General features: G+C 40.3%; 1 protein-coding gene across 1 annotated transcript; it reads right to left on the bottom strand.

The window, feature by feature from the left end:
* Positions 1-495: 495 nt before the first annotated feature.
* CIITA (class II major histocompatibility complex transactivator) lies at positions 496-20,530 on the bottom strand. The gene is given in 30 exon segments (XM_032704307.1): positions 496-2,586; positions 3,971-4,063; positions 4,739-4,822; positions 5,288-5,371; positions 5,707-5,790; positions 6,134-6,226; positions 7,263-7,343; positions 8,611-8,626; positions 8,629-8,653; positions 9,401-9,419; positions 9,541-9,714; positions 9,820-10,381; positions 10,384-10,429; positions 10,431-10,752; positions 10,754-10,859; positions 10,862-10,996; positions 10,999-11,040; positions 11,043-11,147; positions 11,150-11,167; positions 11,170-11,368; positions 11,370-11,518; positions 11,975-12,040; positions 13,870-13,926; positions 14,056-14,196; positions 15,351-15,500; positions 16,707-16,766; positions 17,347-17,430; positions 18,765-18,824; positions 19,252-19,380; positions 20,340-20,530. Coding segments are annotated over 29 exon segments (3,285 nt in total). The 5' UTR covers positions 20,461-20,530; the 3' UTR covers positions 496-2,586; positions 3,971-3,990.
* Between the last annotated feature and the right edge of the window lie 5,844 nt (positions 20,531-26,374).

Below are 26,374 nucleotides of genomic sequence, written 5' to 3'. Positions count from 1 at the left end.
GATTTGATCAGAACAGCTTCTTCCAGGGTAGCCAGTGAATTCAGTCTCTATACACAATACACTCATTTGACAAAAGCATTTTGGAGGAGCTTTGTGCCACAAGAATATCCAGACTTTGAACCATGATTAATTTTAGAACTTTTAACTGCAAAGATTTAGAAAGGATGAAAAAACCTTTTTGCTTTTATTAGCAGGCAGCCTCAGTCAGCCCTTTTGCACCTTCTGATCCTGAACTCACAGTCTGTCACTTGGCATTGCAAGACCCTGTTGCCTGTTAAGAAGGAATCATTTCTCCATTTCCAGACCACTGAACTGCTAAGTGCCAGCAGGACCAATCTGTCTCCCTCACACCAGTGCTTCCCATTGACCTGCAACATGAAGCCCTGAGCTTGTCTTTATGACAGAAGCCAGCAGTGGTTTCATAGTGTTTCCAAAGGAAAAATCAAAATAATTTTCAACAGGTGCTACGAGGTAATGTAAAACATAATACTCAGTTTTATTAATACTTTAAAAAAGATGTGTAAAGACAACTAAAACATGATCTCACAATTTACAACCTGTACATTATAAAATACATCTCTCTCACTAATAGAAAGAGAACAGCAGTATATACAACATGACTTTATCAGTCCAGACAGGGTCCTGTAACATTCATCTGCCTGGCTAATATTTAGCACATTCTCAGATTCAGTCACAGTAAAGTGCAGCTGCAGAATATGTGCCTGAAGGGGCATTTGTCATCCCAAGCTTAGTTAAGGGAAGCCAAGACAAGGGTTCACCGTAGATGTGCACGACTGGGGCACCGCAGGCTGATGGGAACATCACACAAGATTTGGCTCAAACTACCTCCCATTCAAGCAGCTCAAAAAGGGGAGTATAAAGGAGATCTTTTATTCATGACTCTGGCTAGAGAGAAGAACCATGCAGATAGTTAAGAAAAATATCACATTCTAATTACATTCATATTCGCCACAGAGTTTTTCCACCTTACTCTCTATTCTTTCACGTACAGTGTCTGATTCCCCGCTCTCAGAAACAACCAACAGACCTTCCTCCCTTCTTTCTTTAATTTGTCCACTTTGTATCCCTGCTGTCAGGATCCTTCAGGCACTGAAACATAAGCAGAGGAGTGTAACTTTCTGGAAAGAACATAAAGATTGTGGGTTTGAGCTGTTTAAATTGGGGACTTTTAAAATTTGAGAGGTTAGTTGAGAGATTCTAGTTTGCACAGATACTTGGGTCAGTACTGTCAGTGCTTTTTAGCAGAAGAGATTTCAAAGGAGTGGCTGAGCTAACCCTGAGCTAACTGTGAAGGAGAGACTTCCCAATTTATGGCATATCAAGCATTCCCAGGCTTTTCTATCCCTTTTTGTTGTTCTGTCTCAGACTGTATCTGACAGGAAGCCAGAACTCTAGTGCTGACCTGACAATTGTCTCTGTACAGTTGTAAATTCTCTCCATGTTCACAGAGCAGAAATGAAGGAAAAAAACCGAGACAACGGATTTGCTGCTGTAGCATCAGGATGAGTATTTGGCCCACATATGACTGAGACCAGCAGCATAGACATGATAATGCTTTGAAATGTATTTTTGTCTGTTTTTGCCCAGTTATTCATAACTGTACCAGAGCACCACATAAACCACATGCAGTAGTGAGATCACTGTCAAGTAGAAAATCAATGCCTGTAAACATTTATGCTGCCAGCTGCATTTAAGAAATTAAATCTCAATCCAGGTATATGAATTTACAGTTCTCATTTGAGACAAAGTAAAAACCTTCAAAGATTGCCACTTTGAGGATTTTTGTGCAATAAATTGAAGGTATTTGTATGTATTTGGATTTCCGTGATGTCAGAAAAATCCTGAGTAGTTTTTCAGTTTTAATTCCTTTCTTACTACTTCTTTCTTTTCCCCCTCAGTTTTTTTGAAGGATTCTGTAAGAAACAAGTGATAGAAAATATCTTTCTATACCTTAAGACAGCACTGATGATTAGCATCAAGAAAAGAACCACTTCTAGATTCTCGTGGATAATCTTCCAATATCACATTTTCTAGGACTGATCATTCTTTTTTATGCTCCTTATCCTAATGCTTCAAATCAGCCCATACACACAGGTGGAATCTGTAACACTAGGCTTTGAAAGTCCAAAATCATCAGACCAAAGTCGATCACAGTTACCACTAGCACCTTGAAACAATCAGATTTGATCTATCACTGCTTCAGGTGTTGCATATTCAGCAGCTTTCAGTCTGCTCTTTGGTGAATCAGTGGTGGAATTTTACACTGTCAACGTCCTGGTGGTTCCTGGTCTCCTTTAATGGTGATCACAATGTCCAGATGTTCTTTTCATCTATGAAACTTGATGTTGCTTAACTCTTCATCACTTCAGTAGGAATACAACTGGGTCTTTGAATAGCATTTTTAATGACCTTTGAAGATTCAAACTTTATAATTCACCTAATTTAAGCATCACTTAGAAACTTAAATGTGACCTTTTTTGCAACATGAAGATCTGCCACCGATTCCTAAAGCAGCAAGAAGATAGGAAAGCACAGAGGACACCTTCCCCCTCTTCCTTATGATACCTGTGACATGATGAAAACAGAATATTAGATATACACCCACCAGCCTAATCCCCATTAAGATGACCGAAGTGAGATATTTGATGAGCTCTGTAAACAGACAGCAGTGACTGGTAGGTGCTGCATGTCTCAAGGTTGGGAGGCAGGACCCAGACTTCCTGCCATTACTTCCCCTCAGTGCTAATGCAGAAGGTTTCCTCACAGTGATCATACCCCTAATGTCTTCTTTCCTGAGTAGGTACAGTCATTCAACAGGACAAAGACTGAGTTGACTGTAGGCTATTAAGGACCACAACAATTTTTCACTGCTGCTGTATAAAGCCAGCCTGTGAAGCTGCTGTGGCACCTGAATCTTCCACGACCTGCAGCCTGGTCAGTGCCATATATACAGCCCAGTCTACATCTGGTGATTAGTGCACTGAGAGCAGGAGTCATGCCAGAGCTCAGCTCATGGCATGGTTTAGGGAGCCACTGGCCACTGCAACCATTGCCAGCCCTTTCAAAGCACAGCTCATGCAGCTGGTGATCTCATGGTGGTGTGTTTTCTTGCCATCTGAAAGAAAGCTGAAGGGCATCTGGTATCTGGCTGGACTCTGGCATGTCATTCTTCACTGGGATCATTTCACTGATGCATCCTGAGAAAATTTTTTTAAGAGCAAGAGGAAGCATATGGCAGAAAGCTGGGAACAGAAATCCTACACAAATCCCTAACTTCCCATGCCAGCTGCAGCTCTTTCAGTCCAGGAGCACCAAGGCAGTCAGATCCTGGTGATCATTGGCAAACTTATTAAATTATTAACAATGCAATTATTTCAAGGATCTTTGAAACTGTGCAGGCAGAATCAATGAAGTGACTGCCAGTGGCTAAACCACACCATGAGACCGAACAAGGAATTTGGGAACCAGTGGTTTGCTCTGAGTACAGTCTAGGTACAGCTTCATACGTACCTAGCAGCTGTGAGGATTTGTATTAAATACAGGAAAAGTGAAAGGACTTCCTGAAAATCAACACGAAACAATCTCTGCAGAGCACAGAACTCATCTATTAAAATGAGAAGTACACAGAGCTTTGGTTTTTCGCAACAGAAAAGAGAAGGTAAGGAAGGCAGCTGCCAGTCACTGAACTGGGAGATCTGGGAGAAGTCCAGTTTTCTTAACATAGCACTTGCAGTCTGCTAGTGCAGGTGCCAAGGACATGGGGGATGCAAGGTGAGTGGAGTAAAAGGGACCCTGATGTGACCCTGATCTGTGCCACTCTAGGGCAGCGTCTCTGTCCTTGTCCATGGACACATGGACCCTGTTACTGTGCCTGCTGCCAGGGAGCCTGGAATCAACAGCTCCCACAGAAACAAATCTTGCTGTCTTAGGGAGCCAGGGTTTCTGTTACCTTTGTGGGATCCTCTGAATCTACACACTGATCCTAGAGTCCAGCTGCTGAAGATATTCAAGAATTCCATGGGGAATGGCAGGATTCCACATCCTGTAAGGGCAGATTCAGACAGGAAAGAGATTTTAAGAAGTGTAATTTGCTTTATGGTGTTTTTGGTGTGTTTGTTATGTTTGTGGCTTTGTTGTTGTTGCTGCTGTTTGTTTTTTGTTTTGTTTTTTAAAGCTGCCTTTCCCTTTGAATATCATACTGTAAAAGTATTTAAGCTATGGAACAAAGGAAAATACATCTTGATTTAGAAAAAAGCAGCTCAGTCCTCCATAACCTTGCTGACTGTGGTTACAGGACACACTACAGTCCTGTTTCTGTAACTGTTCTTTAATTTTCCATCAAACTCACTCTGAATGTGTATTGGCAACTTCAATCTATTTAACCTGTAGTGATGGTTGCTCATTGTTTATCCTCCAAACACAAGTCCTGCAGCACAGACTAGGTTGAGGTCTATGGGAGGGTAGAAGATTAACAAAGGGAGGCTTAATGTAAACTGTGCTTAAGGCAGGACAAAGGTGCCTGGGACCTTTGGGAAGTAATGCTGCTGAAACCACAGACAACTTTTTAACATCACTGTGGCTGCTTTTGTATTTTGGTGATGTCTCTTTTTGTGACTCATAAATTTGTGCCTCACAAATACAGAACACAGCTTTAGCATGATTTCAACCCCAGTTTTACAGAATGAAGGTACAGCAAACAGCCTATCAAGAGACTTACACCAAGTTCTTTATGTGGGGACATTTTCGGAGGCTGTTGGTCAACTGCTGGGCTCCCACACGGGTTATTTTGTTGTACTGAACACTGAGGAATAAAAGCAACTTTGTTAATCCAGATCACATCATGTAGTGGTGTAATCCAACATTCAATTAAAATCAAAAATACTGTATAGGCTACCCTGCAGATGGGGAAAGAAAGAAAAAAAGAAAAAATCCATAATATGTACTCAAAGGTCAAACAGGAATGTAACTATGTTAGTTCATCTGAGGGATTCCTTTTTCTATGTACCTGAGGTCCTTCTCCAACTCACCATGATCCTATTCTCCCATCTTAACAGCAATATTTTTACTTTTATGGTGAACTGCTCCTTAATCTTCTCTAGTCACTGACTGTTTGGACTCTGCATAAGCACATTTTCCCTGTGAAATTTCCCTGAAGTTTTCTCCCTCAATTGCTGTCTCTTCTAAAGCCAAGCATGGGACATTTGAATTTTCAGCCTCCAAGGAAGTAAGCTTTCCTGGGCCATTTCAAAAGGTTTCATATACTCACTCTAGCACTCTTAAAGATGTCATTGCAGGAAGAACTTTCGCCAGATTTTCTGCTCCAAAATCACTAATGTTGTTATTGTACAAGCTGCAGAAAACCAAACCAGTTCAGTCAAAATTGAATAATTGATAATGTAAACAGACTATATATTAGATCAAGGGTTTTCAAATATTTTTAGTGCATTTTAGCTTTCAATTTGTGCTTATTTGCAGTTTAAAACACAACTTCATATTCCCTAGATATCCTTCTGTATGTCTGTGCTGGGTCAGAATTTTTCTCTTCTTCTTTCCAAAGACTTTATGCAAGAATGAAGTCAAAAGCTTGGGTGCTGCACAGTGTATATGTTTGCTCTGTGTTCAGTAATTTCTGACAGAGACAGCAGGGTATGTTGTATAAACAACTGGACAGGATACACTTCTTACCTTAGTGTTTTTAAGGAAGACAAGGAAGGAAGAGCTGTGGCGAGTTTCTCCGCACCCATGTCTGTTATTTTATTCTGTGATAAACTACAGTAAGTGAGAACACTGTGTTAGTTGAGCACATTTATTGTAATTTATTACAATACGGGGAAAATTAATTTTCATTTTTTTAAAATATAATTTGGACAATCTGTTTAGGCCAAGGGAGGAGAAAAAGACAAAATATGGCCCTTGAAGGGCAGTGAGGAATTACCATAGGATTATCCTATTTCTCTAAGGAATGTACAGATTAATTATCCCCATAGACTCATTTGGTCTTCCATGCCAATGGAGTAGTTGTGCCTGTAATTGTTAACACACAGTCCCTTAAGGCTCTGGGTTTAATTTATTTCTTTTCAAAATTTCCCAGAACTGTTACCCTTGCACTTACTTTAATGTTTCCAGAGATGTCAGGGTTGGAAAGACTTCAGATAGACTCTTTGCTCCTTCATCTCCTATGCCATTTTCACTCAGAGCATCAAGGCTGGGTGACGACAAAGAGAGAATTAGCTCCCCTTTTAATCTAAATTTCTGTGGTTTATTCACCTCAGAGACCACTCTATCTATCTTGAAAAGCTCCTTCTCTACAGCAGCCTCAATCAGCATGAAGCATCACACAAATTACAGCTTCTCTAATAAGCAGCTTTCTGCTGCCCAAATTTACAGCCTAAGAATTTTTTTTTTTACTAGTTGAATGGCTTGACCCATTTCCTTTGATATGCAAGATTATTAAAATGGTTATGAAATAGCTGTGTCCCAGCTAAGCTGAAATGAGATTTCTTGCGCACACATAAATACAGAACTGACAAAATCCAGCAGAGGGTGTAAATCCCTGCCTAAACAGATCCTTCTCCAGAGTGGGAGTATTAGAAATTAAGTTTTTCTTCATATCTAGTCACAATTTTAGATACTGAATCCCCTTCTAATTTGACAGGTAATGCTGGGATATATTGGACTCATTTCAGTCTTAAAGCTTTATTGTTTTCCCAAATATCATGAAAAGGCCAGATCCAGTACAGACAAATGGCCAATGGGCTGAGCCAGTGAGGCCAAGGGCCCTCTCAAACCCCAGTAATCTTCCCACAGACACCGTGGCAGAGTACTGGCTATTGTTGCTACAACTGTTTCAGCGTAAAGAAGCTTAAAATTAAGAGACAGTTGGTTTTTCATGGACTAGGGCATGTTCTGGAGCTTCAAGGAAGAAATAAGTGACCCTCGGGCAGTGTTGTGGCAGGAAAGGGGGAGCACCCAGTGGGTCTGGACTAAACCTTTCCCAAAAGCTGAGGAACGCCCAGGGAAGTGACTGAGGGTACTGAATGAACCACCACCGAGTGTCCCAAGGGAGGCTGAAGAGCTTTTCATCTGCTGTTATAGTCTCGGGATGTTTCTGCTGTTCAGTTTGTTCATCAAAGCAGGGAGTCTTGCTGGCAAAGAAAATGTTTCTCGGGTGCAAGAGCTCCCCCATCATCAAGGGCTGCTGAGGAGCAACGGTGGCAAAGTTGATCTTTAGCAGAACTCACTCTAAATGCTGAAGTGATGGAAATGCTGCAAGAATTTTCACGAGTTTTAGCAATCCCCGGGGGCCACACACTGGACCCAGCCTGGAAGAAAATACAGATATGCAGCAGTTTTTTCACATGCTCACAAACAGCAAAGTTTAAGAATCTTTACATTTTTTTCCCTGCAGCCCCCAATGCTGTTTACACTCCTCAGAAGCAATTATTCCCTACCACCTGCAGCAAGGAATTCTGCTGTGAAGCCTCCAGATGAGGAGCACACAAGGCTGAGGCCCTTAGAAACCACAGAATCAGTGGTACATGCATTTGCCACTTTTTTTGTTCCTCTTTGCAAAATTCATCTCACTTTTTTTAGATTGCTGTATTTCTGTTCTTTCTCTTTCTCAGGTTTTTAATTTTAAGTATTATCTTGATAACTGAGATTAAAAAAAAATATTTCTTGCCTCAACTGTTGGCAATTCAGACTAACTAAAAATCAACCTTTTACTGCATCTTAAAGTATAAATTGCACTTTGATATCTGTGCTCACAACATTTGTCCCTCAGACCCCAACCTCTGATTTGGAGTTTCTTTGGTATCAGTACAAGTTTAATTAAAAGGATTAGAATTTTAAGCAAAATTTAAATAAAAGTAATAAGAAGAGAAAGGAGAAGAGAAAGCAGCATAAAATCAGAAGTGAGGCCAAGCATAGCAGTGCTGGGTTGGGTTAGATCTGAAGAGCAGGAAACAGATGAAGACCTGCTGAGAGTTCTTCATTGCACTGCTGCAATTTCTGCCCAAACCAATTCCCAGCCTATGGCAGGATATTTTAAGCATAGAACAGCCTTGGAGGCGCTTGAAGTTTGTGGGGAAAAAAGAATGTCACTGAACACTCATTTCAAAGTGTTTCCAAGCAAGCTCCTCTTCTAGGAAAAGGGTGCTAACTATTTATTTGTGAGGCATTCTCTGACATAATTCTCTCATGGCCCAAGCTCTGTTAGGGTAAAAATTACATCAGGAGACCTAGATAGAAAAGATGAGCATTTCTGGGGGAAAAATATTCCCCACAGTAGCTGGATCACAATCAAGAAATTTTATGCCCTGTGGCATAAGATCTACACCTGTTGGTAGGAGCTAACCTGTAGTAAAATCAAACAAAATTGAGGGAACCTGTTGATCTGTATCACTGCAGGAGCCAGAATGATGCTTTCTGAGTTTTGGCATGATTTAATAAATCTTGTTAAGAAAAGCAAAATAAGTTTTCTTATGCTTACATAAACTAACTAGACTCAGTACAAGGACTGCAGCCAATATCCATGACTTCTCATTCTTCAGTGTAATCATATCAATCAGCAGAGAGTACAACACTTACGCAAATTCGAGTTTCTGAGGTTTTTGATGGCAGGAATTTCAAGCTGGTGGATCAATGCATCTTGCTCACGTAAATAAATCACAGTAGAACCAGAGTATGATAAATATTTCAGCAACAAAACAGTGCTTTAAATAATTTGTTAGTAAATTTTTACAGGAAATAAACCAGTGCTGCATTAGCTGAGGAATCAAGAAACTCAGAATACTTCTGCTCCAACCTTTCTTCACCTGAGTAATTTCAATCTGTAATTGCCTTTCATAGTGCAGTTGTTTGCTCTTTTTCCAATAAACTTAAAATACGTTTTTCTGTATCAACTATTTCTGTCAGACATGAAATTATTGCGTGTATATTTAATCAAAATACTCTGCACATCTTAAAATGGAAGTCATCATTTAAAACAAACCAAAACCATTATTTTGGTGTGCTTTTAAATGCAACCAGTCCCCTAGCCCCAGTATGAGCAGGGATGAAACATAGGGTTTATAGACCCAAGCTTTCACCTCCTGGGCTAAAAGACTGACTCAGACCACATGTGACTGGGGCAAAACAGGCTTTCATTTATGGGCCCAGAGGCTACAGGGGAAAGAATCAGCCCAAGTTATGCAACTGAAAGCAATTGAAAGATGACCCACTTGGAGATTAAAAAGAAATCTGAAGAAAAAATGACAGCTGGCCCTTTTATTGGCAGTTTTGATGAATATTGGGTGTAGTGCTGTCATTGCTCTTCCCTGCCATGACAGCCACCTCACAGCAGGGTAGAAGAACACCCTGGCGTGATACAAGAGCTTACACTGCCTGAGTTACTTCTCCTTTGGAGAAGCAAAGAACTCTGTTGTCCAGCAACTGTTGTTCAGAGAACTCAGTTGTCAGCGAAACCCCATTTTCTGAAGTTGCCAGCACAACAGGATTTCTGATCATAACCGAGCCTACCAATTCACCATCTTCTCTTGTATCTCTACGAGGTCGGAGAGGTCACTGATGTCCTTCATCGTCTTTGCCTTAAAGGGATCAAGAACAAATTTCTCCGCTGATGCTTTCAGCAGCTCGTAGTCTTTTGTCTGTTCTAAAGATTTCCAGAGCCCGACAGTGTCATTGAGGGAGGCCCTGTGAGGTGACAAAACACGCAAAACCAACAGATGTGACAGCTGTTGCTGCATGAAGGTGTCATCTAGAGACAGTGCTACGAACTACGTACAGACAGTGACCAACCTGAACGACGCCACGTTCTTTAGGCTCACCAAGTCTCTGAGCCCTTGCATGTCAATGCTGCTGTTTCTCAAATCCAAGGAAAACTCCTTTCTCGACCTTTTTAAAATAGAGTGCAGTACATGGACATCGGGTGGGGTAAGGACAATGTTCAGAAAAGACAAGTCTGGCTTGAGCCTTAAGGCCACGTGCTGCAGGAGGTAACTGCTTTGGGTTTCATAAACACAGCGTAAGAGCTCCAGCAGCCTCTCTGGACAGAGATCATTAATCTGCAGCCTTCTAATGTATTTCAAGAGTTTATTCTGCTTCTTCAGTGGTTGTATTTCATCCTGATTCGAAAGGGAGCAGAAGTAAGGGTCATCCTGGAGAAACAACAATCCAGCCAAAAATCGAGGCACTAAATCTAGCCAGTGATAGGGTTTTTTCCTTTTGGATGGAAAAGACAGGTACTTTATTACACTTTTATCCTTGAGCTCTTCTGCTAATGAAAGGTGAAGTGCACACAAGAAGTTCTGAATGACAAAGTCAGAGAATGTGCTCCCAAATTCCTCTTCTTCACTATCTGATGTCTGGGGAATGCAAATGGCAGGAAAAATCCGTATTTCAGAGCAAAACTCTTTAACTTCTTTAGAAGGAAAAAGATCACTTTTCATGGCACTTTGGTGCTTTTCTCCAAGACACCAGGCTATATGGGCTAGGGTAATAAGATTCTCTTGATTTTGTGTGGTTGTAACATCTGTTTGCACAGGTATTATCTTCTGCTGAAAAAATTTCAGGAAGACTGCAGAAAGAGTTGAAGGAAGGCTTTCCTCTCCCATTTCAAGTACTGTATCACAAAGAAAACAAACAAATCTACACATACCAGGCCTGTAACAATGACTGAACAGGTACTCATGGTCTTTGACTAATTTCAGTGCACTGTCACAGTGGGGTATCCTTCAAAGTATTGTTTATGTACAGTTCTCTCTGCTCAGGGGAAAATCCTACTATTTCAATAGTCTTATCCACTTTGGACACATAGTAGTACACCTTTCTTTTGGTCTTGCTGTAATAATAAGGTACCAACCATTGAGTATCTTTCTTTGGATGAGTCCTGAAAGCAGCTCCTTTATACTGTACAAATCTTTTTCCGGCTCGCTGGGCTGAGCACGAGGAGAATTCTCATGGTCATGCAATCCTTTAAACCATCAAACACCAGAAGGACTTTAGCAGGATTTTGCAATAGTACTCAAATATCTCTTTGCTTCCCTCCTGGGGTTTCACAAAAAATTCAAGAAGCAGTTCCTTCAGGTTGTATCTCTTCTCAGGCAAGCTTATTTGCTCACAGTCAACCAAAATACAAATTCAAACTCGGAAACTCTCCATTGGACCAGTCCTGGCAGATCTTCTGAACAAGAATGCTTTTGCCCATCCCTGCTTTTCCCAGCACCAAAATCACTTTAGTCTCTAAGCCTTTACGTTTTGGGATTTGAAATATTTGGCTTCTATCAATGGCTGTCTTTTCCTTCTCGTGCAGACTGCAAGTCACCAGTTGGTTTTCCATTGTTTTGCACTATTCCTCCCAGGCCTGGTTTCAGTTTGCTTTGAACAAGTGTCCCATCAATAAACAGGTGATCCAGTGCTACCTCACGCTCCAGGGTCACAAACTTGCACGTGTCTCGAAAATAATCCTTAAGTGAAGTGCAGAAAGTTTCCACCAGCTCTAGAGAAGTAAAAAAGCACACACAAACTGAAGACACCAGTCCAGAAATTACAACATCATTTCATGGTGCTTTAAGTGCTATGGTAATATGGTGAAAATACATCCATTTCCTTAAAACCCATAGGTCTGGATTTATCCTGTTCAGCCACAGGTTAGAAGTGCAGGCACAACAGACACTTTTAAATCTATGGCTGAATAATTTTGAATAATTATCTACACAGATGATAAAACCAGCTAAGCACACTGACCTGCTAAGTAGGTACTACAGGTATCTAAAGCTATCTAAAAGTAGTCAAGTCTAACATCATGAAACAGGAATTGTGCCCAGACCCTCAGAACAGCTCCACAAATTGTTGAATGAGATTCCTACAACAAGTGGCTTTTCTGTATGAAAGAGGCACAGAGTCTCTTTCCAAGAAATACTGGAAGGTTTAAGTTCAAGAGTTCTAAACTCACCTCGTGTTTTGAAATCGTCTTCAGAAGGAATTATGGAATCTTGAACTTCTTCAGACGTTTCTACATCTGGAGAAACAAAACCATACACTTGAAGAAGACACTGAGATAGTAATTTAGTCAGTCTAACTAATTTTAACAATAAGACTGATGTCAGTGTTTTGAATAAATTCACATTCACACATAGTGCTTCTCTATATCTTCAAAAGCAAATGCTTCCTTTTGTTATTCTACACCTTGTAAACCAAGCACTAAGGATTAAAGTCACAGCGAAGTGACTGTTGGTAATAGAATTTACCCATTACTTTTATTGAAAAAGCCCTGTTGCTGTCCTAATTTCTTTCTTTTTGCCTGTTTGCTTTCAAACTTTTGCACATCGGTCAGATGAGCAGTGTCTACTTTACACAAAGAAATTGGGAGTTTTCCCAGAGAGAACATATTTTCTACAGGTAATGACAGACTATCAGTTTTGACAAAACCCTTCGTAGGCAAAGCTTTGCAAATGCAAGACAGAATTTAAATTGACAGAGACTGTAACAAACCCATCCTCTTAGTCTTGGAACTACGTGCAGCAGAAATCTGCAAAAAATCCCCCAAATCAAAACAGGTTGATCTTTCTAAATTGAACAAATGCATTTCATACTATATCATCATCTTGCTGTAGAATGTGTTTTAAACAAATACAAATCTTAGTTTCAGAGATCTGAAAATTAATTCCTACTCCACATGCCCGCAATCTTTGGAATGGTCTGAGTTCAGAGTTGTTTCTAGCAGGGAAGCACCACAGACTTCTAATAAGCAAGTCCTTACTTCAGTGGAAGAGTACATTTGATACAAAGATAGTTATCCTCCTTGTAGAAGAAAAATCAACCTAAAATATTAAATAAAGAAGGGTTGTGCCTGTTTTCAGGTAGCTGTCTGGTTTTGGTTTACTGTTTCTTTTATCAAATTAGAAAACAGAATGGAAAACCAAAAAAGCTGTAATGAGACATTTAGATGAGAAACTGGTCAAGTCAGGGGTGAATAATTTTTCAAAGAGGAAAAGACACTGGCTCGGAATGTTCTATGTTAATTTTTCTGCTGCATTTGGAATTCTGAGACTTGTAACATGCCTATGTTGTGCTGCTGTAAATCAGTTGGAATTATCAGCATTGTGTATTCACATGGGTAGTATTTATAATTCACAAAGACTGCCCCAAACCCAGGGACATTTGCCTCTTATTTCACACTTTATGCTTTTGCGGCGGTGGAAGCCACCAGAGGGCAATAGAATCCTTTCACTGGGCTGCTGCAGCTGCAGGGACCAGCAGCTGAACACGGACATCAAACTCCGGCTTCCAACTCCGCTCCGAGGGCTGGAAAAAGTGTCTCAGGAAAGTTTAATGCCACAGGTGGGACTGTTATGTCCTGACCAAGGCTCTGATTTCTTTATAAGCCTTTCTGTACATTAGGTTTCTGTACTGTTCAGTTAAATAAGCCCTCACGGTTTGGGTTTTGGGGCTTTCAGGTGAGCTGGCTGCAGCCTGGCTTGCAGCACTGAGCATTTAAGATGCTCAGGCCATGTCAGGACCAGAACAACTTCCACTTTCTGGTGGGGCTCAAGCATCGTCTGAATCAGACAAGACTTATTCCAGAAACTGGAGTCTCACAGCAAACACAGAGGCTGCTAAAATACAGCTAAACCTGTAGCTCTACAGCCCCTTACCTGCACTTTATTTTGGATTAGATTAAGCAGACAGTGATCAATACAGAAAAGGTAATGCCATCAATTTCTAGTTTCCTCAATAAGATCAATATGAGTAGAGCCTGGAGAGGAGAATTGGCTTTGAGTAGAAAAAATATGGTCCCTCTATCCATTAAAAGTGCTGTACACATATAAAAATCAATTTTCTACTCACCAAATGAACTAACTGGAAAATCTGGGGATATGAATGTTTCCATGGAAGAAGTAAACACTGGCAAGAAACAGATAATAGCTTTTAGCATATCATAGCTATCAGTAACTGAACTTAGTACTTTGTTGGCAGCATTGATTTTTCAGTACTTTATGCCTATTTATGTGGACGAAAGGCTATTGCTCTTACCTGGATATATTATAAAATCAGATATGCCACTTTCAAGAACAAAGTTAAGTAACTGCTGAGGAGGATCTGCAAAGCCTGGATTGTCCTGGCTCCCTTTCACATTGACAGGTAGAAGCTCTGCAGTCCAAGGTTCTGAAGATCCTGAAATGAGTACAGAATAATTTCTATTCTGTTTTTAAAGCTTCTGGTTTCTAAAGGTTTCTAAGAGAGAAAAAGCTTTCTAAAAGCTACTTATTCTTTATACAGCTTCTAGGCAAATATTTATCATGGAGAATTCATAGGATCACAGGAGGTCCATAGAATCCATTAGAAAAAATACTCTTAAAAGTGAAATACAAGAGATTACTCAGCTTTTAGTGACCACTGGTTTTCAACAGTCTAAAAAGAAATCCTATTAATATAAGGAAAAGTGCTTAAGGCAAAGTCTATCAACATATAGACAGAGATCCAGAAGAGAGGAGATGTGAAAATAATATCTGCATTAATTTTACCATCCTTTGCACTACATCCCACCCAAGTGAACATCATGCAGGTTGTACAAGCAGCCAGCCAGCATTCCCCCTCCCAACCCACACTGGGTAGTTTTTCTGATGATTCAATGCTTGCAATTTAATCACCCATAGCTCTGAGTTTCTGTAGGTGTGACAGAATTTCCTCTGATGCTTTATGCTGCTTTAGCTAGCATCAGATACTTCAAGACTTCCAACTTATACACTGCTTTTGGTTCCTTTCCAGCATAGATTTAACAGTGAAAGGTGTTGAACTGTGCCCTGGTCATTAGCATTTCACAGTGTACCATGAGCACCCTCTGCTACACAGCATGACCAAGGGCCAGGTGGTTACACAGCCCATCACTACTCAGCTTTTATGAGCTCAATTACAACCTAGATTTTGCTCTGCTACTGCAAATGTAATTATCCCTCAGTCCTTTACAAACCTCAGAGTGAAAAAGTAATTGGAACTAAATCAAAGTTTATTAATGGAAGTTCTGTGACTTGCTATTCTTAAGACAAGTAGGGAATTACTTAGGTTAGCATAGAGTAAATAACTGTTCTCTTATAACCTGCACTTCACCAATTAAAGAAGGGTTCCTTCTATTTCATTAGGGGCATGCCCTTTAATTTCCCTTGAATGTTTTCATTCTTTTAGTGAGTGCCACCTATTTAAGTGTTTGATTGAGACAGCTGCCATGCTTGGTTTTCCTGCCATTGTTCACAGTCAAGATTTAGAGGAGAGTTTCCCCTTGTATAAATCAACCTCTGTACAGGTGCACCCCTATAGCTGTGTGTACATACCAGGAATTAGGAAACTTCTTTCCAACCCGTAGGCAGCAGGAACAGAAAAGGACAAGTGCTGGTTAGTCAGTGAGGTGCAGCTCACTGGCAGGCTGTTGAAAGGCAGAGCTAAGAAACTGCCATTCTCTGCAGCCACTGCAGGCACTTCCACTTCAAAATAAAAAAGCAAAATGAAAGGAGAACATTATTTCATTGCTGGAAGTTGAGGGGACCAGAGAAGAGATGTCAACAGATAACATGAATCACTAGTCAGTAAGAACAGTTCACAACAGCTTTCTGGAATATACCCAGCTCTCAAAGCCTAAAATGTATTTTTGAATTTCTGTAGTGGATCGCTTTTTCTTCCGAGTAGTTCACCCTTTAAATTTTCTTTTTCTTCATCTTTCCTGGCCTGTCTTATTTCTAGACGTCTCCAGATGTATCTATATGTAAACGATCTTACACATGGAGAGCTGACAGATAAGACATAGCAAGGTCTGACATCAGCTGTGATAATTTCCCAAGCACACTTTGTTATCTCAATATGGCAAAAGAGCAGAGAGGTCCAAGTGCAGTAAACTGAGGACCTTGACTCTCTACTGAGACACTACGGTGCTTGTAAGGACAACTCTAAGAGTGTTTCCCAAAGAGCAGTCACAAACACCTGAATTTTAAAAGATGCATCTTGCCCACAGCACTCTTTTTTCTTCCAAGAATGGGACAAATGGGGAGAGAGACTCGTGCATTGTACAATTTCATCTGCTTATGGAAAGTTTCTTACAAATCAAGTAAGACACACTTGTTAATTTGAATTATTCTGCTAGTTTCCTTGGGTTTGCCACATCCTTATTCTGAGAGGTTTTTTTTTGCTTTTTCCTTCCCTCTCCTGTCTAGCAGCAAAAAGTAAGTCTATATTTCGTCACTTTCTGTGGTCTGATGTTTTCATCTAGAGCTACAGACCTGAGTGGGTTTTGTGCCACTATAAATTGCACTGTGTCTGCAATGCAAATCTTTTAGGGTGGGATGTGTTCATGTTGCTTATCAGGAACTGATATATTATTTTGTTAAAGAATCTTTCATTTCTACTGAGGTATAAACCCAGATTTCAAAAAGTGTTTTTCGGCTCATGCTTATATCAGTGGGATAAATTCCCCCGTAATTTCCTCTCCAGAGACTGTTGCATTGCTATGGTCAGATAAGAACAGGTACTGCTATAGCTATCAAAACAACTGGGCAAAAAAACTTTACTTTCATCCAATTCCTTTGAAAGAATGTCATCCTTTGCTTGCTACTCTGAACTACCTAGCAGAGGATAAGACTTTGGAACATGAGAAAATATACATTCCATAACCTTCCCCTATTCAGCCAATGACTTACCAATTTTTCTGTATTTTGGTTCTGAAGCATCAGACCAATTTTCTGCAGAGCCTAGGAGGGCTGAAAGAAAGAAAGGTGAGAATAAGTGACAAAAATTGAACCAGTTTGGTAATTTTAAGTTTACCCCATGGAAACTTATTTTAACCTTTTAAAGTAGAAGGGGGTGTTATGAGTTTCAACTCAGCTATTTCAGAACTGTGCAGCTCCAGTGCATAAACACGAATGTGAAAAGCCTCATATTATTATTTCAGTCTGACTGTGAAGTTTAATTAGGCTGCAGATTTTGTGCCACTCAAAGATTTTTGCTGTTGTCCTTGCTATTAAAGAGGAGTTGTTCAGCCAATACTTGCTAAGCTATACACACGATGAAAAAGAAGTTAACACTGTCACATGGATAATAAAAATGGGAAGAAATAGATCATGCTGAAAGTCATGTTACAGGGCAACAAATTCTGTGAATTGTAAATTCTGTGCTTGGAAGAGCTGTTTTCAGTTCCTGCCCATGCACCACGAGCAGGGGCAGAGGAAACACATCTGGTTGAATGAACTGCATGAGAAGGGCATTGGGGCTGTGCTAAAACCATGAAAGTTTAGAATTCAAACACTACAGCCTTCCAAATTCTTAATGTTCTTCACTTACTTCGTTTATGACACTTCTGCTTCTTTATGTCAGGAAATTTCTCAATGTTTTCAGCAGCCATTTCATCCAAATTGAGGTTCCCTGCTAAAAATATGAAGTATGGCCAAATGTCAACCTTTTTTCTCCTAGAAAAATTATAGAAAGAAGTAAAAGCTAGAGAAACACACCAACAGGCAGCAAAGATGGAATAGACTCCAAATAAAAGATAAAAACCAAATCATGCAATAAAACATGTATCCAGATCCATATAGTTTAGAAAGGCCACAGAACTCTGAATGCAGATTTTCTTACCGTGTGTTAGCCTCTGAACTGCAAACTATTAATCTACTGCCATAAATTCAGTGGCTAATAAAACATAAATACTTCTCAATGCTCTAGTGATAAGCAAAGGATAAAACATCACAGCCGTGTCTCATGTGATCTCAGTACAGGTAAAATTACTCAATTTATGTACAAAAGGGATTAGATCCTTTAAGAGACAGAGTAAGGGTTCTGAATGATTTTCATACTTTGTGTTTAAAGAACTGTGAAGTTATCCATACCATTCTTTTACTGGCAAATACTTAAGTATTAATACTGTATCTTGTTTGTTTTTTTTTTCCTAAAACCAATATAAATATTGTTATTGGGTACAAAACCCCTGAAATTCTAGACACACCAGGGAGCAGTATAAATCACTTGAAAAGTCATGTGAGCTTACTGTAGCCAGAATTATTCTAGGGAAGGACTGACCTTTGGTAAATTAGTTCAAATAATTTTGCTCAAACATAAAACAGGATGTACAGATATTGTGTGAATCTTTCTGATTCTATGGATTTCTCAGCAGCCACACATTAATATACAGATTCTGAAATAATAAACAGCTGCGTTTTTGCTGCTACCTAAGCAATGATTTTGTCCAGGAAGCAAAGCAAGTATCTCTGGTCAAGCACTGAATGAAGGAGTAATTTGTTATATGTATATTATAGCATTGTTGCATTGATCTGGGTGAGAAGTAAAACTTGAGGTGCTTCCTCAGGCAGCTCAGTGCATCCTGGATGGAAATAAGTGTGTGTGAGCTGCATTTATACACATGTTAAGTCTTCTGGCAACTCATGTATATCATTCCTGTTGTGCTCAGAATAAATGTGATGCTGCTTGAGGGCATTTACAGCACTGGGCAGTTAAACTGTGAGTGTGTTATGGCCACAGTGATGTCAACAGCAACTTGATCAGAGGTAAATCTGCCATCTTTGAGAAAAGCCTTCAAAAATACAGAAAATCCTTGTTTTTTCAAGAAAATCCTGGGACACTGTTCACAAGTGGAAAGAAGACACCATATATATAAAACTTTACCAGTGTTTGAACTGTGGGCATGAAGCACATGTTAGCCAGAACACTGTCATGGAGAAAATTAGTCTTTGTCATATAAATCTTACCAAAAATGTCTTCCACCTGTTTCTCCTGATGATCCTTGAGCACATATTCTACTAATTCAGCTAGCAACATAGGAAAGAAAAAAAGATGAACACCACAATGGCATCATAAATTTCTCAGCAAAATTCTTGTAAGCTTACCCTTATTAACAGAAATCTACAGTTTAAGTAAAATTGAAGAGTTAAATTAAGTTTTTCTTGTAAATTGTTGTTCAGGAAATAAAGATCACAAGAAAGGAGAAGTTGAGACAGGAAGTATTAAGCAGAAGATGACATTAATAGAGAGATTTTCCCCCAACAGCCACAAGCTGCTGTTCATCTGTTTCCCCACAATGCACAGGTTTAGGTACTCTGGTTAGATCTACCATGCATGAGGGACAGACCACTTGAGTATGTGCCACTGCTTCAGAGTGAAAATAGAATTTGTAAGGAACAGCTATAGCAAGTGACTGTTAAATAATGATTTAACACCCAAAAATTACTTTCATACCCATTTTAGCATAAGGATCTGTGGTGTTGGAACAGAGACACGACCCATCTCCATTTTCACCATTTTCCATTGTATTCATGAAATCCATATTATTTAACTGTTCATAGTTGCTGGCATCAACTTCAAGATCTAAAGAAGAATATACATTGGCTTAATGAATACCATAACTAAGGAGCAAAAAACCCAGATAGCATGACATGCAGAACAGGCAGATTTGTTGCTTTGGCATAAGGTTTTGGCTCTGCATTGTAAGTTGGCTAAGGAGGAACAGAACTAAACTCTCAGTAATTCATAGCCACCTGGAAATCAGCACTTTTCCTTTGATAAACTCTGAGACCTCATCTCTCCTAGTAAGTAAAACACTTCCTAAATCCATTTTATGGCATTAAAGCCCAGACTCATGCACACTATTAAACCTTCTACTGCAGGATACGGTGGTGCCATCGAAATTCCCTGTTCAGAACAATGCTGTGTCCAGGTACTGCAAGTTGCCTGTGAAGCTTCTGGTTGGCCAAGGCCAAACCCATGCCTGGGACTGTGCTAAGACCCTCCCAGCAGAGATGTTCAGCTTTCAATAACTGGTGTAGTGTCCTGATGATGTTTGATTTACCTACATCACCTCAGACACTGCTAAGGCTCAAAAGTATTCAAATAAGTGAAACATCTCTGATAGCACAAGAGTCAGTCCTTGATCCCTGATTCATCCTACCTTCAGTCACTGAGCAAGTGAGGCCATGGGGTGAAGAAACACTACTGCAGCTGTTATTAACAGTCAAGCTGAAAGAGAACAGCTCAGCCTGGGAAATAATCAATCACAGAGATGATTCCAGTACAGTATGTTTTGTTAGACTGACTAAGCAGGATGCTGCAAATATGTACAGTTTAAAAACACAACAGTTTCTGGAAGCAGTCACTATTGTATATACAGATGCAGACCAAGTTACCATATCATAACACCAAGTGCCTGTAGAATTTAGCCCTGTCACCAAGATAAACTGCCATTAGATGGCTTTGTGTCTGAGAGGAGATGGCAATAACCTACAGCATGAGCACTAAACTAACCAAGCATTTTTTAGTGTTTTACTAACCTGTAGTGAAGTCACCTTCTCCATCTCCAGATGACTTAGGATCAAGGAGAGCACACAGTTGCAGTGGGTCGATGTCACTGTGCAGTAAATCAAGGTAGCCAGTCTCAGGCACAAAATCCATGGTTTGTCTCTTGCTGGCTGAAATCAAATTCCAAACTGTTAGCTCTGACAAAATCACAGCTTCTGCCAATCCAAACCACAACTCCTGCACTGTGGTTTTCTGTGGGCAAGACACTGAGGTCTTCTGGGGAACTGGTGTTGCTTAGACCTGCACTGAGTTATAACCCTGAGACCCTTAAACTTACAGACCCAGCCACAGCTTTCAGTGAGAGTCACCCATCTTTCACTGCAGTCAGGGCACTGGGATGCTGCAGTCTGACCACCTGGACCAAAAGTGCCAAATATTGAATAAGTGGCAACTCCTGTATCTTATCAGGATATAAATGATGCAAGCACAGATTCAGCAGGTGTTGGGGAAATGAGAAGACTGCAGAGAAGGTGGTGGAAGAAGCAGCCATTCTTACTGTAAGGACAATTTCATCTCAGGGGAAGCAGCTTCTGGCTGGGATGCTACACTCAGTTCCTAAGCCCTGGAGGTAGCACTAGGAGACATCCCCATGGCACAAGAAGGAACAGTGAAAGAGAAAACACTTATTTTACACAATTCTTTCCCAAACAATATGGTTGATTAGATACAGAATGGCATGGTCACCTTGGGAGTTAATTCCTGGACACGTGTCACTCTGACGTTTTGGAATCTATCACATTTATTTTTTAATCAGTTCTCTTTCCCACCCAGAACTCATGCACAAGCCTACTCCTGAGCTGGGAGTTGTTATAGACTTCCAAGCAGAGTGCCATACAATATCCAGACAAGTCTGACTGACCCAAGGTGCTCCCTGCTCCAATCACCCTGTATGTGAGAGCTGCTTAGGCTGCTGCAGCTACATTTCTTGACAAAGCTTATTTTTAACTCCACATTTTAAATCCCTTCTATTTGCTTCCAGTTACCGTGGTAGGTTTTAAAGAAGTTCAAACATTCCTTCTGGATATTCCACAGGTGTAGAATAACACTACATGTTGGTTATTTATCATCTTTATCAGACTGTTTCAAATCCAAATATTGGCTCTTCAGAGTTTACACTGATGTGAATGCCAGCTGGGCTGGCAATCCATGTGATTTACTCCACTGTAATACTGAGATGCCAGCATGAAACAACCAGCAGGAAACAACCCACATGAAACAACCCACAAAATTTCCAGACCATATCCTGTTAAAATAGGTATCCACACGCCACAACCATGGAAAGTTTCAGCTTGGCATCAAGCACCATATTTTGCAATGAAGAATATCTAACAAATGGTTCTCAGATAATCTGCCCTTAGCAGAATTCCACTGCCATCCCTGGTTGAACTTGTCTCCTTTCCTGAGGTGTACAAACACAGAGCTGTACCATGAAGCTCACCTGCAACATGGAGTAAAACAGCTAACACTGCAGCTGTGATGGGAGAAGGCAGAGCAGACCCAGTCACCCACTATCACATGCTGCTTTTTTATAAACGAATCCTCATCCTTCTTACCCATCTATGAGGTTGTCCCTCTGAACAGCTTGGGAATGAATACTTCTGAAAACACCAGAAAAATACTGCACAAAACATCAAAATCGAGAGCCAGAACTTCAAAAAGGGGTGAACTCAGTGAGGTTCAAAGAGTAAGAATAACCTGCACTAAGGTAGTTCTCCTTTTTCATGTTTTGTGGCCTCACTAGGCTACTAAGATTACAAAAATTTGATATTATTGCCTGGCATGCTATAAATGGAAAGCAGAAGTTGAGAAACCTGCATGAGAACCAAGAATGAGGTTATAAACACACCAGAATAAGTTTTTCAGTTTGTTGCAACACTTTGCTTTGCCCTTTCCTTTTGTTGAATTAACATAAAATCAGAACAGGGCCTTTCAGAATGCCAAGTTACATTGGACTGTGTGAGTAAACCTGCTGAAGAATTACCTCTGAGTCAAGATAATTTTGGGGTTAGAGAAGTGATTGGGCAAAAGGTGTAAGGGGAATGCAAGACAGATAAAAGTATCACTCCAAGATCAGTGATTAGCAAACTGCTTGATTACAGCAGACAAAGAAAAAGGCACATCCTATGGAAAGAGACTAAGTAGGCCTACTTAATCCTCATGGAAATACTAGGCTTTAATTAATTTATAGTCATTAGAGCTTTTCTTATTTGAAACTTTTCTTTCAATGGCATTTCTCTGTGGATAAATACAGGAGTAATGTGAAATGTTTCATCTAAAACAGTCAAGAAGTCAGGAAGCAACCAAGGGGAAGTCTTGCCAGTGCCAAGTCTGGCTAGAGAGCTGAAAATTAGAACATGTAAGATGCTACAACCCAGGTGCACAGGAGTGAGAGACACAGACCCTTCTACCTTAACAAGAATCAAGACTGACACTCTTTCAAGAATGAAAAACTTGATTGCCTGCCTTTTTTTTTTTTGCTTTACAAGCTGAATGTCCCTCAGTTTCCTCTGGTGTCTTTTCTTCCTTGTTTTGCTTTTGACATGAATCTTTACACAGCTCCTTATTGACTGCACTGGATTTGGGATGCTGGGATTTCTTTCTGTAGCTGAACCAACATATTTTGAATAGCAGCTGTACTTTGCTGCATTAAAATCATGGTACCACCACAGAAAGCACTCTGTCCAAGGGTGCAGGAGTAAAGAAGTAAGTTTTTGAAAGTGGAAATTTCTACACTGAGAGAGCCACAGGCAAGGAGAATTCCACCTCAGGGACAGCAAATGTTTTGCTGCATGTTGTAACCGAAGCATACAAAATGAAACCAGACCTTTACCCAGCTTGTTTACCACAGCAACTCCTTTCTCCAGAGCTTCCCCTTTTTTCTCACAGCATCCCAACAGTCCCCTGTCTGGGCCTGAGGATTGATGAGCTCAGTACTGCTCAGCACTTCCTCTGCTGTTTCAGATATGATTTTAACTTAGTTTATTGATATTACATTCCCTTAGGGGTCCCACGGGACCCAGTGTTGCCAAAACGGGTGTTTAGCACAGTTTCATGTTAGAGGACTGAAAAATGTAAAGAATAAAGATTCTGTGCTGGGGCTGTGAGGGCTGGAGCCCCTCAGAGGGGGAGGGCAGAGCCTGCAGGTCCCTGCAAGGCTGCAGGGCCCAGGGCCTCCTGCGAGGCTTCCACGCACAAAGGGCATGAGCTGGGCGGGGGCAAGGCAGGATGTACTTCCAAATATATTTCCATACCATTCAGAAAATTCAACCCTTTGTGGTTTGGACACTGGTTAAAGCAAATATTTTTCTATATATGTTTAAATAACACCTCCTTTTTCCAGCAGCCGACACGCTCCGGCTGCCCGGAGCAGACCTGTGTCCCCTCTGTGTCACCTCTGCAGTGACCCAGGGACACCTGGCACAGCCAAGCTTCTTCTCAGCTCTATATTCTGCATATTTGGCATGATTATATAGTTCACTTTTAAGATTCAAATTGCTTTTTTCAGTGGTCTTTCAGAGTCCAAGTGTTATCGTATGATATAAACATGCTGGAAAAGTAGTAAAAGAAATAGTGAATATCACTGTACCAGGATGAAGAATCCAGTAAATGAGGGAATCACTTAAATCACATGTAAGTCTTAAGAGTTAGAAGGGGCATTTTAGATTTCTAAAGGTAAGGGAGGCTGTTGTGATTTATCATTTTGCCCCAATAATTTCATTTAACCATATTTTAAATTATCAACATGTTAAAGACTCCAGGCAATGGAGTCTGCTACTAACTAAATCAAATGACTTTAAGAGAGGAAAGAAGAATTATAAAGGTAAAAATGTAACATTTACTCCAATAATAAGGAGAAGGAGAAGAGATTTGAGGTTTGTTGGGGGGTTTCCTTCCCAAATCTCTGCTGACATGTGAACAGACAGGTAATAAAACAATCTCCTACGTGAGTATAGAGGTTAAGAAAATGAAAAGTTGTAAAGTAATTTTAGGAACAGAGGAAACCCCCCTGCAATTTAATTTTTGTGCCAGTTTAGGAAGCTGAGGATAATTCATAGAAAAGAGTAGTAGTGCCATGCAAATCACACATTTTTCAAGCAGAGGATGACATAACATCCAAGTCTTTCACAACATTCCAAGTCTAGATACAATAAAATTAGAGAATGAGACTGCTGTGAAGACAGGAGGCTGAAAAATGAAACACGACATTGCTGCAGAAATGTTATTTTTCCTGCAACACTCCAGAGCCATTAAGTGCTACACATGAAGCAAGCTGACACGGGTGAAGCAAGCTGACAAAAAGCAGGTTATGTCAAACTGTAAATAAGGAGTTCAGTGAAACACTGGTACTTTGATTTAGAAGTACTTTGATTGAAAAGCTCGGTATCGTTGGCCACAATTTTAAAGCTTTTTTTTTTTTTCTCCAGCAATTTTAGAAAGTTTTCTCTCTTCTGCACCCCCCAAAGGTTGTGTCCTGGTGCACAAGACACTCACCTGAAGGCAGGAGTGTTTCCTGGCTTTGGCCCCAGGCCGTGTTTTGAGACAGTTCCCTGGGAGATGGTCAAGCCAGCATTGAGGAAGGGAGAGATCCCTCCATGTTACCATCACCTGTCTCCTTTTTCTCTCCCCAAATACATCCCTGGCAATTCCTCTGCTCCACAGGCACCACACAGATTTTCCTTTCAGAAATGGCCTGATTATTTGTAAGCTGCAAGTATGGAGCTTAACTTACATTTAGCTTTTAAGGTTTTACTTTCTATTTCGGATCTATGAAAAGCTTATACAGCTGAAAGGCAGTTTAAATTTTCCTTTTGTATTACCCAGCTGAACAAGAGATACTACTTTTGTTGAAAGTATTCATCTTTCCAATGGAATAGTGTTGCTTTCCACAAACTTTATAGTCTAAAATGAAAGAAGAACAGAGATGATGCTGAAAAAAAGCTGATCCATATCCTGCCACATTAGCCTTTGTCTCCCTTAGAGATGAGTTTAAAGAAGGTAGAAAAAGTATAAATGACAAGAAAAGAGGAGTTTTTGCCTTTTAATGAACTTAGCTGTACTGTGATCAACACAGAGAGACGTTATTCATCTGGTGCTGGAGACAGACAAGTTGAAGCAGACCAATGACACACTGACCTGCAGGTGTCAGAGTTGTGATTTAGAGCAGAATTTGCCGTATCCAGTATTGCCCAGCTCTTCCATCCCAGCAGTAAGATGAAGTAAAGCATCACTGCAGACACCTTGCCTACGTTTTAACTCAGTGATTTTCTTCAAGACAGAATTCCAGCCCACCGAAATGGGAAGGGAAAGGAAAGCTCGAGGTTGTTTTGCCGGATTTGTGGAAAAGATGGAAACAAGCCAGTTTCTTTCAGTGATTTTCAGTTTCACTTTCTATAGGTGAAACATTTATACAAAAATAAATGTTCTTAAAGTGTGAAACAAACTACAGCAACCTTTAGAGCAAGTAAGAATAAATAAAATCACAAAAAACCCTATCCAAAATTTCACCTGCATTCAGACATCATCCTATTAATACTCCAAGCAACATAAGTCCGGATACCAACAGACTACAGTTACCAATACCTACGAAAGGTAAGCTAAGATGAATTTACTATGGGAAAAGCATGCATTCAAGGGTTAAGGAAAAACTAACCTTAAGAAATTGCACAGCTCCTGCTGTTTCCCTCTGTATTCGGTACCAAAAAATGAGGAGAGCTGCCTGCCCTGCCCAGGGCAAATTGAAAGAGACAGCAGAAAGGAGGAAATAAGCAAACCAGAACACTCAGAGGGGGAATTCCAAGAAGGAAAAGTAAGAGGAACCTCCCTTCTAGCAACCCCAGTACCACAAGCACTGTTACCTTCACTGGTCACTGCCACTGCTAAGATCTTGCTCTTGTCGCCAGTTAGGAACAGATTGGATTATCTGGTTGGAATTCATAACTGGGTGAGAGCCAACAGTGACAATTTCCATTGCTCCCCAAAATTATTTTTCTCTTTTTTCATTCCTGCT

The sequence above is a fragment of the Chiroxiphia lanceolata genome, chromosome 16, assembly GCF_009829145.1.
Source record: "Chiroxiphia lanceolata isolate bChiLan1 chromosome 16, bChiLan1.pri, whole genome shotgun sequence".
Classification (NCBI taxonomy): domain Eukaryota; kingdom Metazoa; phylum Chordata; class Aves; order Passeriformes; family Pipridae; genus Chiroxiphia; species Chiroxiphia lanceolata.
This window is presented reverse-complemented; position numbering and strand designations above follow the sequence as displayed.